The following is a 23071-nucleotide window of genomic DNA, read 5'->3' on the forward strand; positions in this document are numbered from 1 at the left end:
CACTTCAGCCAAAAAAAAGGAGTCAACCATTCGAATTGTTAAAAATTAATTTAAAAAGACTGTAGTATTATGGTACTTACTTCGGTATGTATTTAAGGATGCAGTGTGGACAGTGTCATATGAGAAGTACGTTGTGTTCATTTTTTTATTTTGTTTAATAATATACAAACTAATATACAATATTTTGGTAAAAAAAGTTTCTATAATCTCAGACTAAAAAAATTTATTCTACGAATGAATGTATAATAAAGTGAAACTCCTTATTTCTATTTGGATAAAAAAAAAACTTGAAAGCAGAGAGTTAGTGTTATATTTTGTAAAAAACACAAGAATTGTTAGTAGATTAATGAAAGGATAATCAAATGTTTAAATTTTACCAAACAGCGTAATAAATTAATGCTATAAAATAAATTATTAGTTATCTCTGTGTTGTGGGTAATTTTTACCTTTTAATGTGGAGGATAAATTCGAAGCCGCAATGGATAAGAATCTCTCACTTTTGGTATTTCGTCTTTCTTTTCTGAACTTGTCTCCTGTTTTTCATCATTGCTTGAAACATCAGTATCATCTAAACATTTAAGGAGACCACCTTTGAGTTTAAATATTAACTTTCAAGATATGGATTGTTCTAATTTACCTCCATTTAGATGATTTACATTACATAATTTTACTAAGCCAATATTATGAAACTAGTATTTAAACTAGTGAAAGAACCCAATTGAAAAAATATTTTTGAAATTTATTGTGTTTATATCGCAAAATGGTGTGTTGTTAATTTTATCAGAAAGAACCAAAAACCTTTATATGCCGCATTTCGTGTATCTTGCTACTGTGGTACTGTTTTGCACAGAGACAGCGAACAATGACTATTATTATAGACATGACACATAAAAAGCTCGAAACAAGCAGAAGTTAGAAAAAAAAATTTAGTTTTTGTATCAGAATGGTTCTCTAAAAATGGTCTTCAGCTTAATGCTGATAAGTGTCAATTAATTGTGTTTCGGAAAGCAAAGCTTTCTCCCATTTTAATAAATTTTAATGGAAACGTTTTCAGGGAATGTAGCAATGTAAAATTGTTGGGAGTTAACTTTGACAAAGCCCTTTCCTTCACAAAGCATGTAAATGCATCGTGCAAGAGGGCTAGTGCCAAGGTAACTGCTTTAAGACGATTATCTATATTAATGTCATTTGATAAACGAAGTATTATAGCGAATTCGTTTGTAGCGTCAGAAACCAGATATTGTCCTCTTATTTGGTCTTTCACAACTAGGTCATATCTAGCAAAAATAGAACGAGTGCATAGCAGAGCCCTTGAGTTGTGTTATGATCCTACACAAGAGAGATCGATCTGCAAAACTATGCACCGTCATTATTGTGAGATATTGCTTAGAGAGGTATTTAAGACTAGAATTGGTTTAAGCCCATTCTATATGCAAAGTGTTTTTCCTTTTGTAGAAACTCCACTATACAATTTGCGAAGGGGTGCACTATTATGAGAAACAGAATTAGATCTACAAGATTTGGTCTACAGTCTGCTTCTCATGTTGGTGCTCAGTTATGGGACAGTCTTCCAGAAGCAGTAAAAAGTGAGACATTTTTTAGCGTTTTTTGCAATAAGATTCGGCAGTTGGATAGTCTACACTGCTAATGTCGTCTATGTGCTACTTATGACCATGTTTAGGTTATATAAACTAGATTTATTTTTTTCCTTTATATTTTAATTATAGTCGATCTTAATTAGCCTTAGTAGGCTAACCACCTTCCCTCTCAGAAATTTTTATCTCATAAATTGATGAATCATTTCTGGCAGGGAAATGGTACAGTTTAAATTTTATTTCATTTTATTTTATTAAAATACCTTACACAACATTGTATATTTTATCGACTCTAAATGAAGTTATCAAATCAAGAAAAGCAAAAACTTTCAGTAATAAACGATAAATAAATAAATCATGAATAAATTGTATGTATCTAAAAAAATAATTGATCTTGATTATTTTTAAATAAGATTTGAGTTTTGAGTATATCTTGGTTGTTATGTTACAATATAAGGTTGATCCACTCACTGCATATTGTAATTTGAGCATCACAGCTCTAAATTAAAAAAATTATATTTTGTGTTTTCATTCCATACCATAGTTCGTGTAAGGTAAATTTGGAATGCCAGATTTCTTCTCTGCATTTTCAATAGCTTGATAATTTAGATTTTCATCAGGTGTATTTTCAGGTTGGATGTTGGAGGACTGTTGAAATGTCGCATACTCTTTGACGTTATTCTCTAAGGAATAATGAAGTATAACTTGTATAACACTGCACTTCCTACGTTATTATATTTTAGTGTACTGTTCTGCTCCAATTAAAGTCGCTTTAACATTTTAAATATTCTCTATATAAATGAAGTTTTTTTTATTGCAGCCAGCACATAAAGTTTTTCCTGATATTTTATAGACCCTGACACTAATACCATCCTAAAATTGTGTTTAAGACTGTCGAGTCTCAAATGAAAAATTGAGTATCTAGTATCAATGATATGAAATGATTTGTAAAAAAAGCCCATCTTTGAATGGAATCCAAGTAGGTATAAAACAGAAGTTTCAATTCTGATAGTTTTTAAAACACTGGCGTAAGTGTGTACCTGCAATGTGCTTTTCAGTGTTTGGTACTGTTGATTTCTTCAGATCATCTTCATTCACCACCAATTGGTGTGGATTTTCTTGCTTTGCAGCAATATTGTGTCGTTCACCTAATGGCAACGTTATGTCAAATGTTAATTTTATGTTTGATACATTACAAATGATAATGATAGTGATCTTTTGAACTTTCATTTTATCATTTCACTTTCATATCTATTTTACTTTTTTTATCATCTTAAAATCAAAGTGAAAAGTTTTTCTTTTTTTTGTGTGTTTCTATGGACTTACTTGATTCTGCAGGGTGTACGTGTAATACTAATGGTGTGGAGTCAGCAACTCCTCCTGCTTGAGGAACAACAGATTTTTTTATTTCCAATTGCGTGGAGGATGTATCAGGATGAGGAATATAAGATTTTTTAGAGACATCTTGTGACATGTTTTCCTCGACTGTGGGATGGTTCATATATTGCGAGTTCTCGTTTGCTTCTGCAGCTGAGTTGTAGACCTGAATATTATCTCCAAAAGAATTTTCAGTTTGTGCTGCGAGGTTTACTGTTTGCATTCCCAATGGTGTATTTACTTCCGATAAAGCACCAAACGTGGTGGATTTAGTTGTTTGATTGTTCTTTTGAGGTTGTTCGTTTGATGTTGGGATTGTTGATCTCTGCGTGTCGTTGTAGACATTCCTTCTGTCATCATTTTGTGTTGCAAATGATGGTATCATATCGTATGGGTGCGGTATTGTTGATTTCTTCATTGCATTTAGCTGATTAATCAGGTGCATTTCACGTTGGATTTTTGTCTTCTCCATGTCTTCAGCAGATGGCAAACTATCTGTGTTGCTAGCATCTTAAAAATACACACACAAACACAATATTATTTTTTTATTCATTCTTGCGTTTAAATTGTATTAAAAACTAAGATTCTTAAGTGAATTGTGCAGCTTGTTTAAAGCATGGCGATTTTGTATTTTTGTCAAAAATCGAAGTAGCAGAATACTCAGAATAGTTGTAAAAATAAAAATCTAAGGATTATATATTAATGGCAACTGGTTTAGTGTAATTACCTTCTGCGTTTGTTGTTGATGTTGTATTTAGATGATTTACATCGGACTGAACTGCATCTATCCCCTCTACAGGATCGACAATTGCTGTTTTCTTCACTTCACTGGAGAACGGTGTGCTTTGTGTAAGTTGAGTAATCTCTTCTACACCTGGAATCACTGATTTCTTTTGTTCATTAGGTGAAATGTTAGCAAAGTTTAAGGAGGGGTAAGCACCTTGGATTAATGACTTCTTTAGCACAAGTCCTGGATCACTGCCTGACTTTCGATACACTAAAAATGTAAATCAACAAACCTGTAATAATTGACTTAACACCTAATAGGTTTTTTAATCTCTTTGGTTACTAATATTATCCAAATTGTTATTTTTTTTAAATTTTATATGGTATATAGAACTTTTGAACTTGAATACGTAGGTATTTTTTAAACCTCAGGGAATGTTTTATTTAATTTTTATTTCACTAAGCTATATTGCTTTTTGGGAAACGTTAGAACATGTTTTTTTAATTTCTTAGTTGACTTGACTTTTCGTTTGACTATAAAAATTACTTTATCCCACGGTGAAGTGAAATGCTGTTAACGTCTCTTATAAAAGAAATTAAGTGCTCATTTTACTTGATTCTGCAGGATATTGTCTCAACACGACTGGTGAAGAATCGATGAATGGTTTCGTCAACAATGGAATGAAGGATCTTTGAGCAGGTTTCTCCTGTTTCTTCCCATCCACCTGCTGAGCAGCTACAGGATAAACAGAATCACTTGTTGATGCAGGAATGATATATTTCTGCTGTGTGTTTCCATAACCTAAATAAGAAAGTATGTTCTTTTAGATGACAGGTAGGTCTAGATGAACATCATATACGTTCGTTTCCAATTTGGAAGATGGACTTATTCACAGAATGTTTTACGATAGAGTTTATAGTGGTTTTAGTTTTTTCAGATTGAACATCATGTTTTGTGAAATTTATTTTTGTTGATGTGGAAAAAGTTGAACTCAGATGGTAATTTTTTGCCAATTAAGAAAAACTCCTGTCTATTTTGTTAAAAATATAAGCGAATTTAATGCTTTATTTTTTTTGTAATTTCCAAAGGAAACCAAAACAGTGGCCAAATTCGAATGGTGACTAAATCTAAACTTTTTGGCCTTAAGGTAGTTTTTTCAAAAATATACACTGTTTCATGGCATTTGATTGTTTAAAAATGTACATCAAAATATTTCGCGGCTAAAAAATAAAAAGTATTTCTTTTTACGCAACGATTACCACCATATAAAATTAAAAACAAGCAAAACTGAGTATGCTCAGATTTCATCATAGAATTCACCATAAATTTTTTTAGTGGAAATTCCCTTTAATAACTAACCATTTTTGACATCAACAAATTGTGGTGCGACTTCCTGTGAGGCTGCATTCATTGAATATGGGATTTTAAACCTTTTGGTATTCTCAAAGTCTTGCTGCTGCTTTTGTGGTGATGGTGAAGGAATGGACGATCTTTTTGATTCGGCTTCGATGTTAGCATCATGAACAAAACCTCTTGTGCCGTTGCTGTATGGTATAATGTTTCGACGTACTAAAAGAAAATGTAAAGAAAATTATTTACTGTAGGTAAATTTATATCGTCGTAAATCTTACTATCGTTGCAGCATGAAACTGTCACAAGGCTTACGATCGTCGTAGCGTAAAACAGTCGATCGTCGTAGCGTAAAATTGTCGTAAGGCTTACGATTGTCTTAGAATAAAATTGCCGTAAGGCTTACAATCGTCGTAACATAAAACTGTCGTAAGTCATACGATTGTCGCAGCATAAAAATGTCGTAAGGCTTACGATCGTCGTAACAAAGCTGTCGTAAGGCTTACGATCGTCGTACCATGAGTGTTACCAGCCTTGGTAAGAACCAGTCTTAGAAGACTGCTTTGTTAATACATAATTCTTTCAGACTTTCTTTATTGCATACTAATAAGAATTAGTAAAGGAAAGGATAGTAGTGTATAATCACGTACATTCGTCCGTTTTAGTCATAATCAGCACGTTATTTTCTGCAGTTGGTAAGTGTTCAACAGTTATTCCAGGGATGTCCATTTTTTTCGTTCCTTTATATGCACTCGGATACACTGCTGTAGATACTTCTCTTATCCCATCTGATTGCATTTGCTGAACATTTTCTCTGCGTACTATAAAGAAATTATAATGACTTTTACCATGTTTGTAATCTTCAAGACTAACTTTATAAATATGTCAGCTATATCTCGTTTGTTACTCTGATGCTTAATTCACTTAATTGATATGTTCACTGGTAATATGACAACAATGAACGTTATTTCCATTTTAACATTATTAAATCCTTTTCTACTTCTTATTACACAATGTTTTTACCATTTCTGATAATTTTCATAAAAAAGTGCTTATTTGGCTCAACAAGATAGCAAATAAAAAGAATCGCAAATAACACTCCATTCTTGACTGCGTAGAGTTAGTTCCATCGGATGTAATTCTTCGTTTACTGTTAGAATTTAAGCTTGGTTTACATTTAGGTAAATTGATCACGATTAGTACTTAGTTCTTGAGATTTTTGCAGAGAGTTTGAATTTCAAAATGTTGGTGGCAGTTATCAGATTTTAAGTTGCAATAATTTTTTATAGGAAGGAAGGAGAAGTGGAAGGGAGTGTTAATTTTTAGACAAAATCTACGAACATCTATAAAACCAAATATAGCTACCTTTTTTGAACATCCTTATTCTGTAGCATGCAAAAAAAGTATGTACTTACCTTTCAGGGTTATTGCTTTGTGCAAATCATCATACGGATCTTGCTTTCTCAATATACTGCTGTATTTTGACTGGACTGGTGAATAAAACTTCCCAAGTGTAGTTCGGATTAGCGGTGCTAAATAAAGTCATTTGTTATTTACATTAGGTGATCATCATTTCTAATTTGCTTTATGTGAAGATTTTCTTACCATTGTTTTTTGCTTGGCTTGCTCGCGGGATGGATGATTTCTTGTAAAAGTTTATGTTAGGTCTTTGTGGTAAATTTGATAGTTTAGCTAAAAAATGAGGTTTATTCAACATTGATGGTCTTTAGATAGTGACTTTTTCAAAATAATTCTAAAAATGGTTTTTAGCATGTGCTGAAGCCTGAATGGACAGATTCAACGACTTTATTATTTTTTTGAAATGTGTGAATGTTTCAACTTTCAAAACTAGCCTTTGTACGTCTTACACTATTAAAAAAAAATTGCTGATTTGACATTTTTTCCACCACTTCTTCGAATCACTTGGACTTATAAATTCAGGTGATAATTTTAGGTTTACTCTTGTTTAGACTTGCACAGGTCTAGTGAACAGGTAATGAACTGAAGTATTACACGTCACAGTTTTTTTCTCAAATTTTTTTGCCTTAAAGAAATGTATGTGAATGTAACTTTTGACATTTTGTAGTGTTACAGGGACTGAGAAAATTAAATGCAAGACCTCATTTTGATTAAGGACGTGATATTAAACTATATAAGTTGAAAAATTCTGAGATTATGCAATGCAACTATTCTTAAAAATTCCTGGAAAGATTTGCATATTGATTTTTACTATATCAACATTATCTTAAAAAGCCTTTTTTGATTGATTTCACAGAGATGTTTACCTTTTTGTGTTATCGCTTGCTTCAACCCTTCTAATGGATCCACGAATGACACATCCTTTTTCGGTTGATATGGTATGCTGTTCTTTCTAACATCTATGAAAAATGGTTGATATAAGTGTTTCAGTGTCTCGAATAGAAATTAGAAAAATTGGAAGTTCGCATCAGCTCTTTTACTTACCGTACATGTTGGGAGCGTCTTGAAATACATTTTGTTGTCTATAATTGTTGTACAGCGTTGCCCCAGGTTGGGCCTGCGGAACATTAAATCGTTTTGCTTGCGGGAAAAAATCTTCTGGTCGATCTTCTACTGTGGTGCTTTGTGGGAGAATTGGCGATGAGGAGGCCATGTTCGAACCAGGTGTTGTGAATGGATCCTCAGGAATGTTTGTTTTGCGAACTGGAAGTGAAGAAAGCATTTTTTTATGTGTAACACTTAGTTATCAAGTAATGAATGTGATGTGTCAATATGGTGCTAATGAAACCCTTTTGGAATGGTTTTCTATTTGCAAATTCATGTTTTACAATAATTTTTTAAACTCTTAGATACAACTGTCCGGGTTTTTAGCGGATGCTACTGTTATCTTCATTTAGGTATCAATTATGTCGGAACTTTTAAATCTTGGAGTTTTCACTAAAAATTGTTAAAGTTCTAAAATCGCCAATAGGAGGCTATTTTGTTGCAAAAAAGGGCGGTAATGCCAGTTCGAGAGTATAGATTATTACATTTGTAATGATCATGAAATAAATCAGTTTGTGATACACTCATTTTCTTGAACCTGTTTTATCTTTCTGCTGACTGTTATAAATTGTGTCTTCTTGTTTCTAGTATTTTTTAACATTTCTAAATCAGTCTACCAAGCTGTTTACGTGCATGTGTTATCTACAACTACGTCTGAGTAATTAAAGTAGATTAGGTAGAAGTAAGAACGGGGCGGTAGTCAATAACGGAATAAAAAACTCCTAAAAACTTACTGAATGTTAACAGATCTTTTAAATGTACATCTCCCTCCGTCCCGTCTGGTTGACCTGCGCTATTGTCACTCTGTACAAGAGGGCCTAACGGTATATCATCAGTTTGTTGCTCTGGAGGTTGGAAACTGCTCATCGTTTCTGGTGCAAATGGTATATTAGATTTTGGTATGGACGATCCAGACAGCATGTCGATTGGACGAGTGTAGATACGTTGTTGTGGATACGCGGCTATACTGCCAGGATCATACTGAAGTGTGTCGAATCTTTTCACTAAAATATATATTTGCATTTAGTGTTTTATATTATTTTGAGATAAAAGCGTGAAGGTGTCCATGAGTTCATTATTAAGTAACTGTAATAATCACATACCGATCTTTTTGAGTTTTCTGTCATCATAGAGCTTTGCTGAAACCGAAATAAAGAAAACCCGTTAAGGGAGACAGTTTATAGCAAAAATCGTTTCATGATAATATATTTAATAAACCAGCCGTTTCGGCAGGAAGTTGTACGGCGTTTTAATGATTTATTGCAGTCCTATACGAGACGGGAAAAGAAAAATATGAATGTAAAAAATGAGTTCAAGTTTGTAAACACTGATCTTATGAAACCTAAATGAAACGTAAAAATCAATGAAAACAATTTCTTATTTATTTCGTTTTTTAAAACGAATTTTAGCCTGTTGAAACTCCTTGCAAGCAAAAACAAATCTAACTTCATAAAATTTCAGATCACTAAAAAAATAAATAACCAACTGAACATAAATTAATAATTCAAAATGATTTATTTGTAAAAGTAAAAGGTTTTTGCACCTTTTGTACCGTTTAAAAGGGCAGTTCTGTTATCAACACTCAAAAACTATAAATTCACGTACCGCTACACTAGACTGATACCCTTCCGTGCTTCACTAGTCTCGATAGTAAAAACGGCGACAAAAAAGAAACCCATTTTAAAGTTCTACCGGCTAAAGCCTTTGAATAACTAATACCCACCTTTTCGCCTGTGTTTTGTGTCATATGTGTTCAAAATAAGCAGTGTTGTTATGACAACAAGCTGAATGTTGGTCATTGTTTCTGCTCCACCAACCTGTTTGAAATACGACATTGAGTAAATTGATAGTGATTTCATACCTAGAAATGTTTTTCACCGTACTACCCAATAAAGAAACAATAGCCTCGATTTATGGCATCAATCAGGCACTCTTCATAAAGCTGAAACACACTAGTCATGTAAAAAGCACTCTACCAAGTATAGCAGTTTTCATAAAGCTGACACACACTCAGATGGTTAAAAAGCACTGTGCCCCCTCAACATAAAAACTAACACCCAGACAGGCAGTTTACCAATACAGCACTTTACATAAAGCTAACCCTTTTTATTACGAATATATTATTTTATTCTAAGTTATAGGAACGTATAACACGTAGAAAGCGTACCTTATATTTTCACTTTTTCATTATCTACTTGTTCGCTTACTGTTTGCAAGTTGTTGCCATCCTCTTCTGTACACACAAATTACTGCAAACATCACCACTGCTGTGTGTTGGTAATAAAAGTTAATCAACCGTTCATATGTCTCAATGAAGGTCTCATTCAGTTTCATAGTCGTGTCGCTGTGTAACGCGGTTATCATGCTGACATTTGAAAGCAGTTACTACTTCGCCTCCATTTCGATCTAATTTTTTTATTTGACGGCAGTTGTTTTAGCGATTCTGTTTGCTTGTTTAAAAAAGTGAACTGTAAGCTTAAAAGCCCGGTAGTTTATATTTTATTTTCGCATGAATTTTTAAGTTTAGCGCCGATCTAGAATTGATTGCGGACAGATAGCGAAAAGCCGTTATGATTGGTTAGTCATATTTTTTTCCGTCCGCAAAATGATTAAAATAAATTCAGTTTTATTTAACATTCGGATGATTAGCCAAAACCAATTTGTTTAAAGAATAAATGTTACGTTTTAATCATTTTTAGGTTTTACATTGCCTTTTAAATCTTGTATTCCTAAAAGATCTGTAAGCAGGGTGAATAGACAATTTTCTCCACATAGCTATTCTCCGAAACTAACTTTGTGCCTTGGACAACACGAGGCTGCCATTTTTAATTGTTTTTTTGCAAAATTGAAGTGCTAATAATTAACTCCTAGCACTACGTAATTATTTCTAAATTCAACTTGCTGGGAATGCTTGCTGTATGAATAATTAAATTATTGCTGCATAAATTATCTCTGCTTCTGTGTGATTGTTCATATTGCTGTATAATTATGTATGTATTGCTGCATAATTATGATTTTGCTGGTGCATAATTATAATTTCGTAGAAAATTTAAAATTATCTGAACTAAAGAGTTTTGTTCAGCGTCTTCTCTATGTGAATTTTCTACCACATTTTAACCCCCTGATATAACTTACTAACTTGGCGATTGTGGTAAAACAATCAGCACAGCTTATTACACCATTTCCTTTATTGTTTTAAACTTTACAAGTAAGGCAATTTTTTTTAATGCGTAATTATCAGAATAGTATTTATTTTCGACAAATGAAATTCAGTAAGTTTCTTAAAAGGTCGCAGAATTATGATGTGTAAAAAGCACAAAAACACAATTCGGTTAAGTGCGAGTATGTTCCAAGGGGATTATTTAACCGATGCTAAAAAGATCGATTTATACTAGCGGACGTATACGGACCTAAGTGCTTTTCCCCGTAAAGCTTTCCTTTCCGCGTTGAGCTCCTACTTCTTTTTTTTGGAAATCTATATTGGTTCTCAAGATATATGTCTTAAAACTCTCGCTAATTATGCGAAATTATGACGTCATTAACTAGCTCTTAAACATGAATTGCCATTATTGAGCATAATTATAGTCAGTAAATATTAAAATTTAGGGTATAACGTTTAAAACGTCAAACTGAATGGCCAAAAATATATTTTAACCCTATTTGCCTTGGCAAGAATGTTAAATACAACGCCTCGCTCAGAGCTAGTTCATGGCATACAAATCTCTAGACGTATCAAAATATTTCTCGCTAAAACTTTTCTTTCTTTAGATATAAAAATAATTTAACATATATTTGTAAACAGCAACTTTAAGTATGTCACAAGATGAAGATGTTGTAACAAGTCTGACAAAGGTAAGAGTATATATTTTAATTTTAGCAAGACTTTTGAGCGTATAGCTAGTATGTACATTAATATTTCCTAAAGTTTTATTCAGTAGCACCTAATTCTTTTACCCCCGGGTTCGTAAGGTAGCTATGTATATTTCAATCTCACAACACAGAGAGGTCCGGGGGAAGTATAGATAAAAGTAATGCGTCAACGTCTCTTTAAATTGTTGATGAGAATTGATTATGTACTCAACGATTTAGGGGTGTTTTTTATTTAAACCAAAAGATGCACCGGTTCCTAAAAAACGTCGGAAGAAAGAAAAACAAGATTTCCAGGAGCTGTCTTCAGGTATCGTGTACTTATAGATAGAACTATACGATACTCACTCCTAAATTTTATAAATTATAATAATTATGACGTCATTCTATTTAAATAATTTCCAGATAAAATATCAAATTGTCGTGACAAAACTGAAGTTTTTAGAGCAATATAATACTTTGGTTGGTTTTTTTTTAAATTTGAAGAAAATAATTATTTTAAAAAACGAGGCTATTCTTAGAAGGCTCGGCTATATGAAGGGTTTCAGTACGAAAAAGTGGACTGTTAGTTAAAAGACAATCAAGCGTTATAAACATTTTAACTGATGTACCTCTGATAAGCCCCTAAGGAGCATAACCTTTCGTGGGCACCAAATTTTAAGAGTTTCGCTGAATTTGGGGCTTTTCTCGCAAAAAGTTTATGCTTTGGGAAATTATAAATAGCTTTGCTCGGAAAAATTTATTTTGGCGAAATATTGCGGAAGTGTAAATACATTTTGTTGTTTGCGGAAGTGTTTTAATGATTGCATTATGTTTCAAACAAACAAACAAACAATATTTCAGAGCTAGGCATTTTTCTAACTAAATACATCAACTTTAAGCCTTAAAAAAGTTGCATTTTAGTTTCTAAAGGATTTAATCGGAATTTAAGTATTTTTTAAAAATATATGAACATATTAATCTTTTTCCACTCGTGGAAATTTTATGTCCGGGATCTCACTTTATATTACTACTTTACTTTATTCGCAAAATTAAAAATTAAAAAACCTATGCCACGCTAAAGTTGCGCACGCGAAATCTGTAGTTATTTAAGTATAAATTTCTCTTTTTTTTTTTTTTTTTAGAAGACTTCTTTTTCAAATTCAAAGAAGAAAGCAAACAAAACCATTCTGATAGATATATTACCTTTCAAAACTGTTGGAATGATTTAGAAGTTCAAATAGAGGTAAACTTATGGAAAAAAACGTTACGAAATTTTAAAAATTGCGTCGTAAAAAAAAACTCGACATTCAGTAAAAACAGTTAAAATTGTTTTTTCTGAAGCTTGATTGGTTAATACGCTCTTTCGATTTGACCACGAGAGATATTTCAAACTTCGCTGCTGTAGGAGTGCGGAAAATCTTCAGCGCTATAAAAATAATTTGTAATAGAATAAATGATGTACTCTCATTTTTCAGGCAAAGTGACGAATTTTACCTTTTTTAGTTGTTTTTTTTGGACCAACACGCATTGTATACTTAATTCGTTTTTATTTGCTGTTTGTTTTTCTGTATTTGTTTTAATTGTTTGTTTGTTTGTTTTATTGTTTGTTTGTTTGTATTAGAGTGTACAACATGAACTGAATGAAAAGTTATTCGACGATTTGCTGGTCTTCGTAAGCAACTCCTATTCCAGACAGCATCTTCAGTTTCCAGTTGCAGAAATACCCACAGCAGCTTTATTTACTGGTGAGATTCATATGATTCGTCCTAATGCTCGCTTTTAGCTATTTCTATTCTCTAGTTTTGACTTACATAAGATACATGATACTAATTCGATTTTGAGTTTTCCTATTTTAGTGAAAACACTGACCATTTTTTGTGTTTTTATTTTTGTTTTACCACAGGAGTGAACTTACCAGACCACAATCTTGTTTTTTCTCGATTCGTAAGCAAATTGCAACGCCTGTTGACACCACACGTGGCGCAACTTCAATCTAAAGATTGCATAAGTAAGTGATTGAATTGCAGTTCGCTCTATTACGTCATCAGTAATAAATAGAAAATGGTGGCGATTTTGAGATGCTCCTGATGAATTTTTAACCCTATTCAGGCCGGACTTTTTGGGGCTTCGTCTGAAAGTTACAGAGACATCGTATTGCCACAAAACAAGGCACGAATTTTGTAACGACATTGGAGGAAAATTGGGATAAAATATTTGGATGACGTCATTTAGTCCAGGATGACGTCATCTTATATTTTCGAATCTTAAGACTAAAACAGTGTATTTTACATTTTACGTATTTTTTGTCTTTGCTTTTGTGAAATTTATATTTTTTATATATTCCATCATAATTCAGAACTGGTCCTGTTTTTAGATTTGAGATCTATGTTAAAATCAGCATTCGAAGCAATCGTAAATTCATCTGCTGAAGAGGTATAGTTTCAAAAAAGCTATTCGGTTTGTTGACAACTCCTATTGAGCTACTCGAATGCCGTTACTGTCTCGATTGCAATCGTAGTACTAGTAGTTTGCGGCTATTGAACAAGTTTGGGTAAACGAGGTTTTGAAATCAGGTCCTTTTCCTAACGAAGTCAATTCGGATTGACCTTTAATTTCGGGAATTTTGCGATTTGCCAAATAAAGTTTTTGCGAAATCAAACTTGTTATTTTTGTCAGGACTTTTACTGTATTCTTTAAAATAATCAAAAGCTCGAAGATACATGAAAATCTCTATGTTAAGAATAGCCGTATTTTGTTTGTTTGTCGGCGGCAAACAGGTCGTGCTAAACCACGCACGGAATCTTCAAACTACAAATAACAAATCTTATATATTTTTTATCAAATCTTCTGCGACGGGCGAATCATTGCATTTTTCGGAGTGGTTAATACCCGCTGTTTGTCTAGAAGCCAAATTTAAAGACGAGCGTTTTGTAATCGAAAACGCTATTATAATCGCACCTATAACCATAGTAATAACCCCCGTCTAAATAAATTTCATTACTTCATGCTAACAGGCGAGCAAAGATGCATGAAATAGCGATGCGGGGAATATGTACGACAGTCGATGTCTTTTTAAATTTTCCAAGGGCTAAAGACTAATACATTAACTCGCAACTGATTTCAATAGTACAGTATAAATTACGACATTACAATATTAGATCTTTTTTTTTAATTGTTCGCGAAATGTATTGATGTTTTGTCCCTCTGTCCCTCTCCTACAAGTGTCTTTTACTGAGCGAGTGACCGTTTTCTGTGGACGCGCCGGATGCATCTTGTTTAAGAATAGAATTTTGGTGATTAATTATGTTTTATTTTTAGGAAATAAACGAATCTGAAGAAGAAACCGGAGAAGATTGTGATCTTAACAAATCTCTTCAAAAGAATCCAAAATCAAAAATATTTAAAGACTACACTTTCATAGAATTATTTGAGTGGTATAAGGAGAAATGTCAATTGGTAGGTTTGACCACGCTTTTGAGAATCCTTTTTTATGTATACAACGGCCCCGTCTGGTGAAAAAAAAAATGAGAATAGCTAGTGAAAAAAATCCAGATGATGTCATTTTTTTTTAATTAGAGCCTGTCCGGAATAATCAACAATGACAAGTCCATGGATATTGTGGTTGAAACTTCTCAAGACAGGTAATTTTGAAAAATAATTTTTAAAGGGTATTTTGTGTACATAATGAACACACTGTATGCAAGATTTTGGTACGGTCTGCTTAAAACAAGGTATATACATAATTTGATAGAAATTCAGGTGATCATATCTCCTCAAAATTCATTAAAACCCAATTTCATTGTTACGTTGCCCAATATCTATTTTTATGAAAACATTCTTTATAATTATTTCTATCCAGTTAGTTTTTAAATAGTTGAGACTGTTCACCTGAACCCTAAACGCGACATGTAAGCATTTTGATGAACGTAGATTTAATTGCAAAAAATAAAACCTGAGCGCACTAAAAAGCTTTTAGAGTTGAAAATTTCTTTTTTAAAACTTGTTAACCCTCTTTAAACTTTAAGACTACATAAAGTTGTTTACGAAAGCAAATAGTTGTATTTGATGTCCTTGCTTATTTTATTTTTTTCAGCCCTCAAGCTGATTTTATCGGTATGTGAATTGTTTTTTATGTTTAAGACGCCAAGTAGTTGCTATATGTTACTACATACTCTACCACAAGGCTACCGACTGGTAGGCTTGTGGTAGAGCGTTCGCTTTTAGTGCGGGAGGTCCTAGGTTCAAACCCCGGCCGAGTCATGCCAGAGGCTAGAAGTGTGAATCTGTCCTTTCTGCTTAGTGCTCAGCATGAGAATAGGATTCATATCTTAGGCGGTTGTCTAGTTGAGCGATTGCTGTGCTTGCACGACTTACGTAGCTCAAATGGGAGCTTTAAATGCGTTAGAACCCCCTTCCTTCCTGGAAAGCAGTACCAATAGGAACTGAAGGGGCTATGCTGGGTAAATAATTTCAATAATAATAATACCCCTTGATTGTGTTGTTTTTTAGGATCTCGCCCGTTAGTGTTTATTTTAGAAGATTTCGAAAGGTTCTCCCCCAATGTGTTGCAGGATTTTATCTTGATCTGTAGGCAAGTTTATCTTTTATGAAATTATAATTATGAAGTGCTAAACGTTTTTTCAGAAATAACTCTGTGCTGTTGGGTTTTATTCTTAGTGAATACGTTCCAAGTCTACCAATTATCTTGCTGTTCGGTGTGGCCACCACATTATCGGCTGTACATCGTTCGTTACCCCACTTTGTTTCGTCGAGACTGTGCATCGAAAAATTTCAAGCTCTCCCTTCACTAGTGTGTTTAACTGAAGTCGTTGATAAGGTTAGTTGTGGAATTTATTATTTTTGGAAATATCTGGTGTTTAAATTCGTGAGTACAAGATAACAATTTCAGAACCAATTAAAGAATATATAGATCCCTTTCTTGGGCAAAAAAAGTTCGTCGTTGTTTGATCAACGCCTATGTTTTACTACGAATACAACTAACTATACAACTTGTGTGAATTTTCAGATCTTATTTGGATGTTGATCTTTTTTAGGTTCTTATTACCAATACCAACGCTTTTAAACTTGGTCCAAAGGTCTTCAGACTGTTATATGAACATTTTTTATATCACGACTTCTCCATAAATAACTTCATTCGAGCATTAAAGGTAAAAATTGGGCTGTCAATTGGATAGGCATTATTATAACTTATAATCTTCTTTACGTGTTAAATTTTCCTTAAACTTTGTGGCAAGATATGAATGAGCAGTTTTTTAAGTAAATGTTGAAGTTTCTTTAAGTGAGACTTTGTAGTTTCTTGTATTTTTTTTAGTTCTCCGTGATGGAGCATTTTTATGGCAACGTGTTCAGTATAATATGTACAACAGAAAATGAAATTATTGAAGATTATGTTTTAGCCATGGATGCTAAGAAATTAGATAGTTTAAAAGAATTAGAATCCTTTGCCAGGTAAGACTAGTCACGTCTGTAAAAGAAAGATGGACATATTGCAAAAAATCGTTTGAAACCCTCTCCTCTCTGCATGCTCCTATATAATCAATCTATAATATAATACTGTCTGCTTGCCCGCCTGCTTGTCTGTCTGTCTTTCTGTCTGTCTTTCTGCTGATCTACAGGCTTACGATTATTCAAACTGTAATCTCAATTAGTTTCCAAATATCATGAAAGGTATATGCAACCTCTATAGAAGCGGAAATCCATTTCCCTCCGATAAATTACTGAATCTTAATTTGTTCCCATATTTATTTAATTTTTGCCTTATTAGTTATTTAGATAAAAAGTCTGAAAGTGAGCAAAAAAAGCTGGAAAACGATAAACAGTATATGAAAGTAAGAAGCACATGTTTCCGTTTATTTTCTTGTTTCATCTGTATATGCTCTGGTTCTTTTCATTGTTACAAATAAGAAATTCAAGGCTTTGTTTACCTTTTTTTTATCTTGTTAATTTAGGAAACCATTCTTCAGCTAATAACAGAGTTACAACTCCAGGAGCAAGTTTTTTACCCAAATGTGAAATGTATCCATATTGTTGCGTCAAAATTGCCTGGTCATCCAATGGGCAAAAGAGTATGTTCTTGTTACGGCATTTTTATTTTTTTTATTAGTATGTTGCTAATTCGTGAATACTCATTCTTGTTACGACAAGCTGATTAAATTGCGTTTGCTTGCAGCTTCGAGATACATACGAATATTGTACAATCAGCCCAGACATAACGAAAGACAAACAATACAAAAATGCTATGTCTCTGACGAGGTAAGATTGTCAACATTATTCCTTCAAAAACTCCAATAGCGTACTGCATTGGCTTTGTCTCAACGCCAAGTTTAATAAATTCACCGCCATGGAAAAACTTAATATTTTTTTCACTATTGTTTCGTGCACAGGTTTTTATCTCGCGATGAGTTGCTTCCAATACTTCAAAACTGCCAAAATGTGTTGCAAGCTGCTATATTGGATAATAAGTAAGTCGTTTTTGTTGTTTGTTTGTTTGTTTGTTGCTGTTGTTGTTTTTTTGTTTGTTGCTGTTGTTTTTTTTTTTTGTTTGTTTTTGTTGATTTTGTTGTTTGTATATTGTCCACCTTATTGTTTAGAAATTGCCACACCTTCCAACAACATGTCGATGCTTTTCAAACCTTTACAAAAAGGTTTGAAGATTTAGAGAGTACGATACTTTTTGATAAATTGCTTTAAACTACATTTCAAACAAAAAATTTAATGTTTACTTGTTTTTAATTGCTCCCTGCCAGATAATGAAAACAATTAAAAATGTTCAGCTATCATACTGACCAAAAAAGTGATGGTTTGGATCACTACAAATAAAATCAGCAACCTAATTGTACTTTTGCCGAAGTCCGGGTGGCCACTACCCACTCCTAAAAACATCTGAAACTTCTGGAAATAGAATTTCTGAATATTTCTAGGTCCTTTATGTACTCATCAGGTTGTGGGAAATGTTTATGTTTCGTTTTTTTGTCAATGGAATTTCTGTTTATATCGAACCAGATCACTTTTGATAAAAGATTAAATACTCTTGGAATTCTCCTAGAGAGTTCCTGAAATTTACCTGTTAAGTATGATCGAAACTGCAAGAACCTTGATTTTTCTGCACACCTTAGTGAAATTCCAACATGGTTGAATCTGATTATTGCACTTCATTCTATCTATAATAGATACAGCTGTTTATGAAGATGAAAAAGCGACCAAGGAACCAGTTAAACCAACCAAAGTTTTTAAAAACAGATACGAGTTTCAAGAGGTATCTGTTTTTTACAAGGTTTTACGAGTGCTGGTTCTGTCATTATACAGGTACAAGTGTAGCAGTTAAGGTGACATCTGACTTTATTTTGCGGTAAATTTTTCGCGCTAATTTCTGACCTCTGGGTTAATCATATTGAGTATTTAGCGCTAGAACGTTTTCATTGCAAGTAAAATTAACTTCCATTTTTTTATATTCTTTTCGTTGATGAAATACGTCTAAAAATATAATACGACGATGAATAGTAAAGAAGAAGGCAAAATCAAAAAAAAAGCGGTCAAGATTTTAGGTTCGTGATTTTTTTGTAAAAAGCAGGGAAATGAACGATTTTACCATCTTCTATACTATCTTCTTTTGTCCGCAGAATAATACGTGCTGAGATTGCTTTGGCACGCAAAATATGCTCAATTTTTTTACAAAAGTGTGTTTCCGGTACGCGGCGTTAAAATATGAAATAGTTTTGATATTTAGCCCGCGCCCTAATTTGAGTTGAAACAGGTGCGCTAAGTTATTTATCGATTTTCCATTAGGCGCTAAAAATTAACTTTAATTAGTGCACCTCTTGAAGCGAATTAACGCCAGATATAAATCAAGCTTACGATTTGTCTGTTTATTTAACAGTGAAGTAGGCAAAAGTTGGTTACAAATGACTCCGTAGTACCTGTTTAAATTTTTTTGGGTTAATATATTTCTAAATATTACATGGAATGAAGTAGTATTCTATATTTTATATGTTAATACTTTACTGATACTAAGTTTCCCAGGTTTTAATTTTGAATCTTTCGCGGTTTTAGCCAAGTTCTTGAAATTATGTATCTTTTAGATATCATTTGCGAAAATTTATTTTCGCCAAATGTTTTTTTAACCCGCCAATTTATCCACTTGCGAAAATTAGTACCACTAAGGTATACTGGAAGTTTTTTTAAAAAACGTGTTGATTTTTTTTTTTCGCTTTTATTAATTTCTAAGTACAGTAGACTCCCGGTTATTCGAAGCCTCAAGGGAGATAAGAATTTACTTCGAATAACCGGGAGTTCGAATAACTGAAAAATTCGTTTTCCCGCCAGATTTTCAACTTAACCTTAATGGGATGGACTTTTCTTAAGTAATTGAAGCATTGTGGTTCAGTTGAGCGTGTAAACACAAAGAATTTTTACTTTTTGAAGAAAGAATAAATTTGAACAAATTGTTAACAGGTTTTAAAATATGAAAGTTATAAAGAAAATGTATCTAGTAAATACAAGGAGTTCAACTCTTAAAAAAATCTTTAATGCTACATTGTTTTTTACTATCGATGTAGTGTTTTTGACATGTACGTGTTATCATGTTTAACTGCTTTCTGATTTCAAGACCATTCTCGTCAAACAAAGACCATCTTTCCAACAATTCTAAGGCCTCTTCCAACTCTAATGCTTTGGCTTCTTCGGGGGGATGTCATGTGCCTCAATTTCTTCATCATCGTCATCTTCGAGATTCGGCGCGTTTTGATCTTTGTCCTTCGAATAACTGAGGGTGACCTAGCCTATAATTGGCCCCAAGGGGAATAAAAATCACTTCGAATAACCGAATTATTCGAATAACTGAAGTTCGAATAACCGAGAGTGTTTTTGCCTGAGTTGGGTAAGCAGATCCAAGGGGAACGCCATCTCACTTCGAATAACCGAATTATTCGAATAAGTGCAGGTTCGAATAACCGGGAGTCTACTGTATATATACACAGAATGTATTTAGCTTATATAAAAGAATCCGCTGAAATTTAAATTAAGGTGTCGCGAATTTAAAGAAAAACTACACACTGTATTCACCTCACGAAATTTCTCGCCAGGTACTCACATACTTTTTTTTCAAATTTTCTCTGTAGAAATTGAAAAAAGCTGTGAAAGAAAAAAAGAAAGAAAGTCCTTACGAGAAGTTACGAAATGATATTATCGATGAGTTCGATTGCATGTTCAAGTAAGTAAAATAAACAAAAATCAATCTAAAATAAAAAACTGAAGCATTTAGCTGGAGACAAATTTCACTAATTGATTCGGCTGAGGGATCACTTATATGTTTGTGTATTTCAACAACACTTCTTCTATTCAGTTTTAATTAGTAGAGATGGTGTGGTGGTGGCGTATTCGACTTGTAATTATAAGGTTTCCCCACTCCGGCCCAATTTAAATGTAGTTTTTTCAGCCCGTTTGGTTCCATCTACCGACCGCTATCCGGTTTGTGTGGCAGGATAGCAAGTTAGAATAATGCTATATGCACCTCTGGCGGTGATGTAACTCAGAGAGAAGGAAGAGCCAACCATTAGGATGAAATCACGAAGGATAATAAAACTTCCCGTTAATTGCTTACTTTATTCGCTTTATTTGTTTTTAGAAAATTTTTTCGTTCACCTTTGTCCATGCCATTCCATGAAATCTTTTATTTTAACGACATGCAGTTGGTAAAACAAGTGAGTTAAATTTGTTTTAATTAAAAAATTCATGAATTCAAACTTATACCTTTTGCTATGAGATCCTTTCTTTTTTGTTCAGCGTATAAATGGAACACCTCGAGGAGCCATTCAAAAAGCCTTATCCAATCCCAACTTTTATTTACGGGTAAGTGCATGCTATTAATGTGGTGATGAATGTACTAGGTACATTCCTGTACATAGTGATCACTCTAGCTTTATATTCATTAAAATCTGGCATCTCTAGAATGCATTTTTAAGTTTTTTCTACTTTCTGTTTATATTCAGTGTACTTGCTGTCCACCTGAAAAAGGAGACATACAACCTACGATGCCAGACGTTTGCATATTATATAAACTTCATTTGGAAGGAGGAAAACTTATCAACCTCTATGATTGGCTGCAGGTCAGCTCGTATATCGAGCTTTTAATTGCTTATCTCGATCAGTTTGTTAGACTAATTCCCAAAGTTTTTTTTGTTTGTTTATTTGTTTACTTGTTTGTTTATCTTTCTCCAGTTATTTGTGTCTTGATCTATTTTTATGGTAGTACGTTTTGTTTTCACATATATTAACTTCTACGCAGGCTTTTATGACCGTTATCGATCCGTCTCTTTCTGACACAAGCAAGAAAAAAAGCCAGAAAAAGAAAAAGCTAGAAGAACAGTTGCAGTATCCTTTTTAAATTTTTGGGGAGAATCTTTTGAGAATTTTTTAAGGGGCAAGGGGTGGAAGGGGGTGGTGGGTGGTTACTACTCTACTTATCGTTCTCACAGTGTATAGTATACTCACCAAGAATATTTTGTGTTCAAGGCGGGAGGATTTAGATGAAGATTAGTAATTTACTTCCGGCACGATATACCAATATACTTTTTTCAAAAACTAAAATTTGAAAAAGACTAGTCTTACCAATGCTTTTTCGAACATTGTTTAATTTTTAGAAAAGCTTCTCTTTATGAATGTTTATTTTTCTTAATAGCGTAATAGGGCTCGGTTCATACGTGGTGTATCTGAGCTACAATTCTTAGGTTTCATCAAAGCTACTAAACGCAAGACAGACCACGTTGCGCGTTTAACATGGGGAGGATGCTGATTCAGGTTTGTAAGTTTCACATCTAACCCTGATAAAATGAACCAAGGTTTGAAACTGCCACAATGCCTCTAACAACACGTAGTGGTATGTGTGCATGCAGTGTCAATTGTGAACTTCTCCACATTTTTTTTCGCTTTAGATGAATTTGTTATCAATATTCTGATATTACAATACTGTTTATGAATAGATGTTTTGAAGCTTATCATTGCACCAGTGCCCAACTCACTGTATAGGTCAACTATGACTATGGTCCTGTATAATAGAAGAAATTGTAGTTTTTTCATCATTATATTCATCAATATTTTACCATCTCCGTGACAGTGTGAAATATTTTATGAAACACCAATCACACCGACCCCCATTTTTCTAAAGATAAAAAATATTTTCTGTCCAAATTTCAATAAAAGTTGAAAGATTTGTTATTTACTTATTTTTTTTTAAGAATACTGTAATGAAAGTTTTAAAGAAGGCAAACTTAAAAATCTTAAAAATACTCCACTACTTTCATATTTAGATGCAGAAACGACGCCATTATGGTCAGCTGTTTAGAACACATACTGTAAATACTTCTTGAAAAGACACGCTAAATATTTCCACTTGGTTTTTATTTCAGGCGTAAGAATGTGTTATGAAGGATTGTGACTACATTGTTACGCCGTCGTCCCTTCCTCAGTTGTTTACCCCATTATTATTATTATTATTTGTTTATTATTTATTATTACTATACTATACTTTTCTTGTTTTTTTTTTAATTTTAATTTGACAACTTTAACATCAATACCGCAAAAAAGAGAAATAGTACCAAGCGTATTTAATAATATGTTTCAGAAGATACAACAT

At 33.1% G+C, this 23071-nt stretch overlaps 2 protein-coding genes across 2 annotated transcripts; one reads left to right on the plus strand and one right to left on the minus strand.

Annotated features, from left to right (window-relative positions):
• Positions 1–317: 317 nt before the first annotated feature.
• Positions 318–18198, minus strand: LOC130644846 (uncharacterized). Its single transcript, XM_057450615.1, has 17 exons — positions 18187–18198; positions 9740–9790; positions 9296–9389; positions 8676–8711; positions 8307–8576; positions 7513–7731; positions 7335–7427; positions 6655–6741; positions 6465–6581; positions 5700–5870; positions 5059–5268; positions 4312–4500; positions 3700–3969; positions 2922–3482; positions 2636–2743; positions 2135–2278; positions 318–568 (listed from the first exon to the last, which is right to left on the minus strand). Exons 3-17 carry the CDS (start codon positions 9369–9371, stop codon positions 450–452), a joined length of 2670 nt encoding a protein of 889 aa, XP_057306598.1. The 5' UTR covers positions 9372–9389; positions 9740–9790; positions 18187–18198; the 3' UTR covers positions 318–449.
• Positions 11281–22823, plus strand: LOC130644847 (origin recognition complex subunit 3-like). The gene is made up of 26 exons (XM_057450616.1): positions 11281–11424; positions 11662–11749; positions 12564–12664; positions 13043–13166; positions 13325–13429; positions 13796–13854; positions 14740–14877; positions 14998–15062; positions 15515–15534; positions 15931–16012; positions 16099–16258; positions 16476–16589; positions 16754–16890; positions 17207–17270; positions 17391–17507; positions 17612–17694; positions 17826–17903; positions 18033–18103; positions 18612–18697; positions 20559–20650; positions 21065–21140; positions 21223–21288; positions 21429–21545; positions 21725–21810; positions 22126–22236; positions 22746–22823. Exons 1-25 carry the CDS (start codon positions 11386–11388, stop codon positions 22229–22231), a joined length of 2274 nt encoding a protein of 757 aa, XP_057306599.1. The 5' UTR covers positions 11281–11385; the 3' UTR covers positions 22232–22236; positions 22746–22823.
• Positions 22824–23071: the final 248 nt, after the last annotated feature.

The sequence above is a fragment of the Hydractinia symbiolongicarpus genome, chromosome 5 (assembly GCF_029227915.1).
Source record: "Hydractinia symbiolongicarpus strain clone_291-10 chromosome 5, HSymV2.1, whole genome shotgun sequence".
Classification (NCBI taxonomy): domain Eukaryota; kingdom Metazoa; phylum Cnidaria; class Hydrozoa; order Anthoathecata; family Hydractiniidae; genus Hydractinia; species Hydractinia symbiolongicarpus.

What these genes read in the sequence shown, in the direction of transcription:
- LOC130644846 (XM_057450615.1), bottom strand. Translation starts at nt 9,371, where the DNA reads ATGACCAACATTCAGCTTGTTGTCATAACAACACTGCTTATTTTGAAC. An exon ending in AAAAGATCTGTTAACATTCA is followed by an intron (nt 7,732 to 8,306) that starts GTAAGTTTTTAG and finishes CTTCACTTCCAG; the next exon opens with TTCGCAAAACAAACATTCCT. An exon ending in ATTTGTTGATGTCAAAAATG is followed by an intron (nt 4,501 to 5,058) that starts GTTAGTTATTAA and finishes TTTCTTATTTAG; the next exon opens with GTTATGGAAACACACAGCAG.
- LOC130644847 (XM_057450616.1), top strand. Translation starts at nt 11,386, where the DNA reads ATGTCACAAGATGAAGATGTTGTAACAAGTCTGACAAAG. An exon ending in ATTTAGAAGTTCAAATAGAG is followed by an intron (nt 12,665 to 13,042) that starts GTAAACTTATGG and finishes TGTTTGTATTAG; the next exon opens with AGTGTACAACATGAACTGAA. An exon ending in TCAATCTAAAGATTGCATAA is followed by an intron (nt 13,430 to 13,795) that starts GTAAGTGATTGA and finishes TCCTGTTTTTAG; the next exon opens with ATTTGAGATCTATGTTAAAA.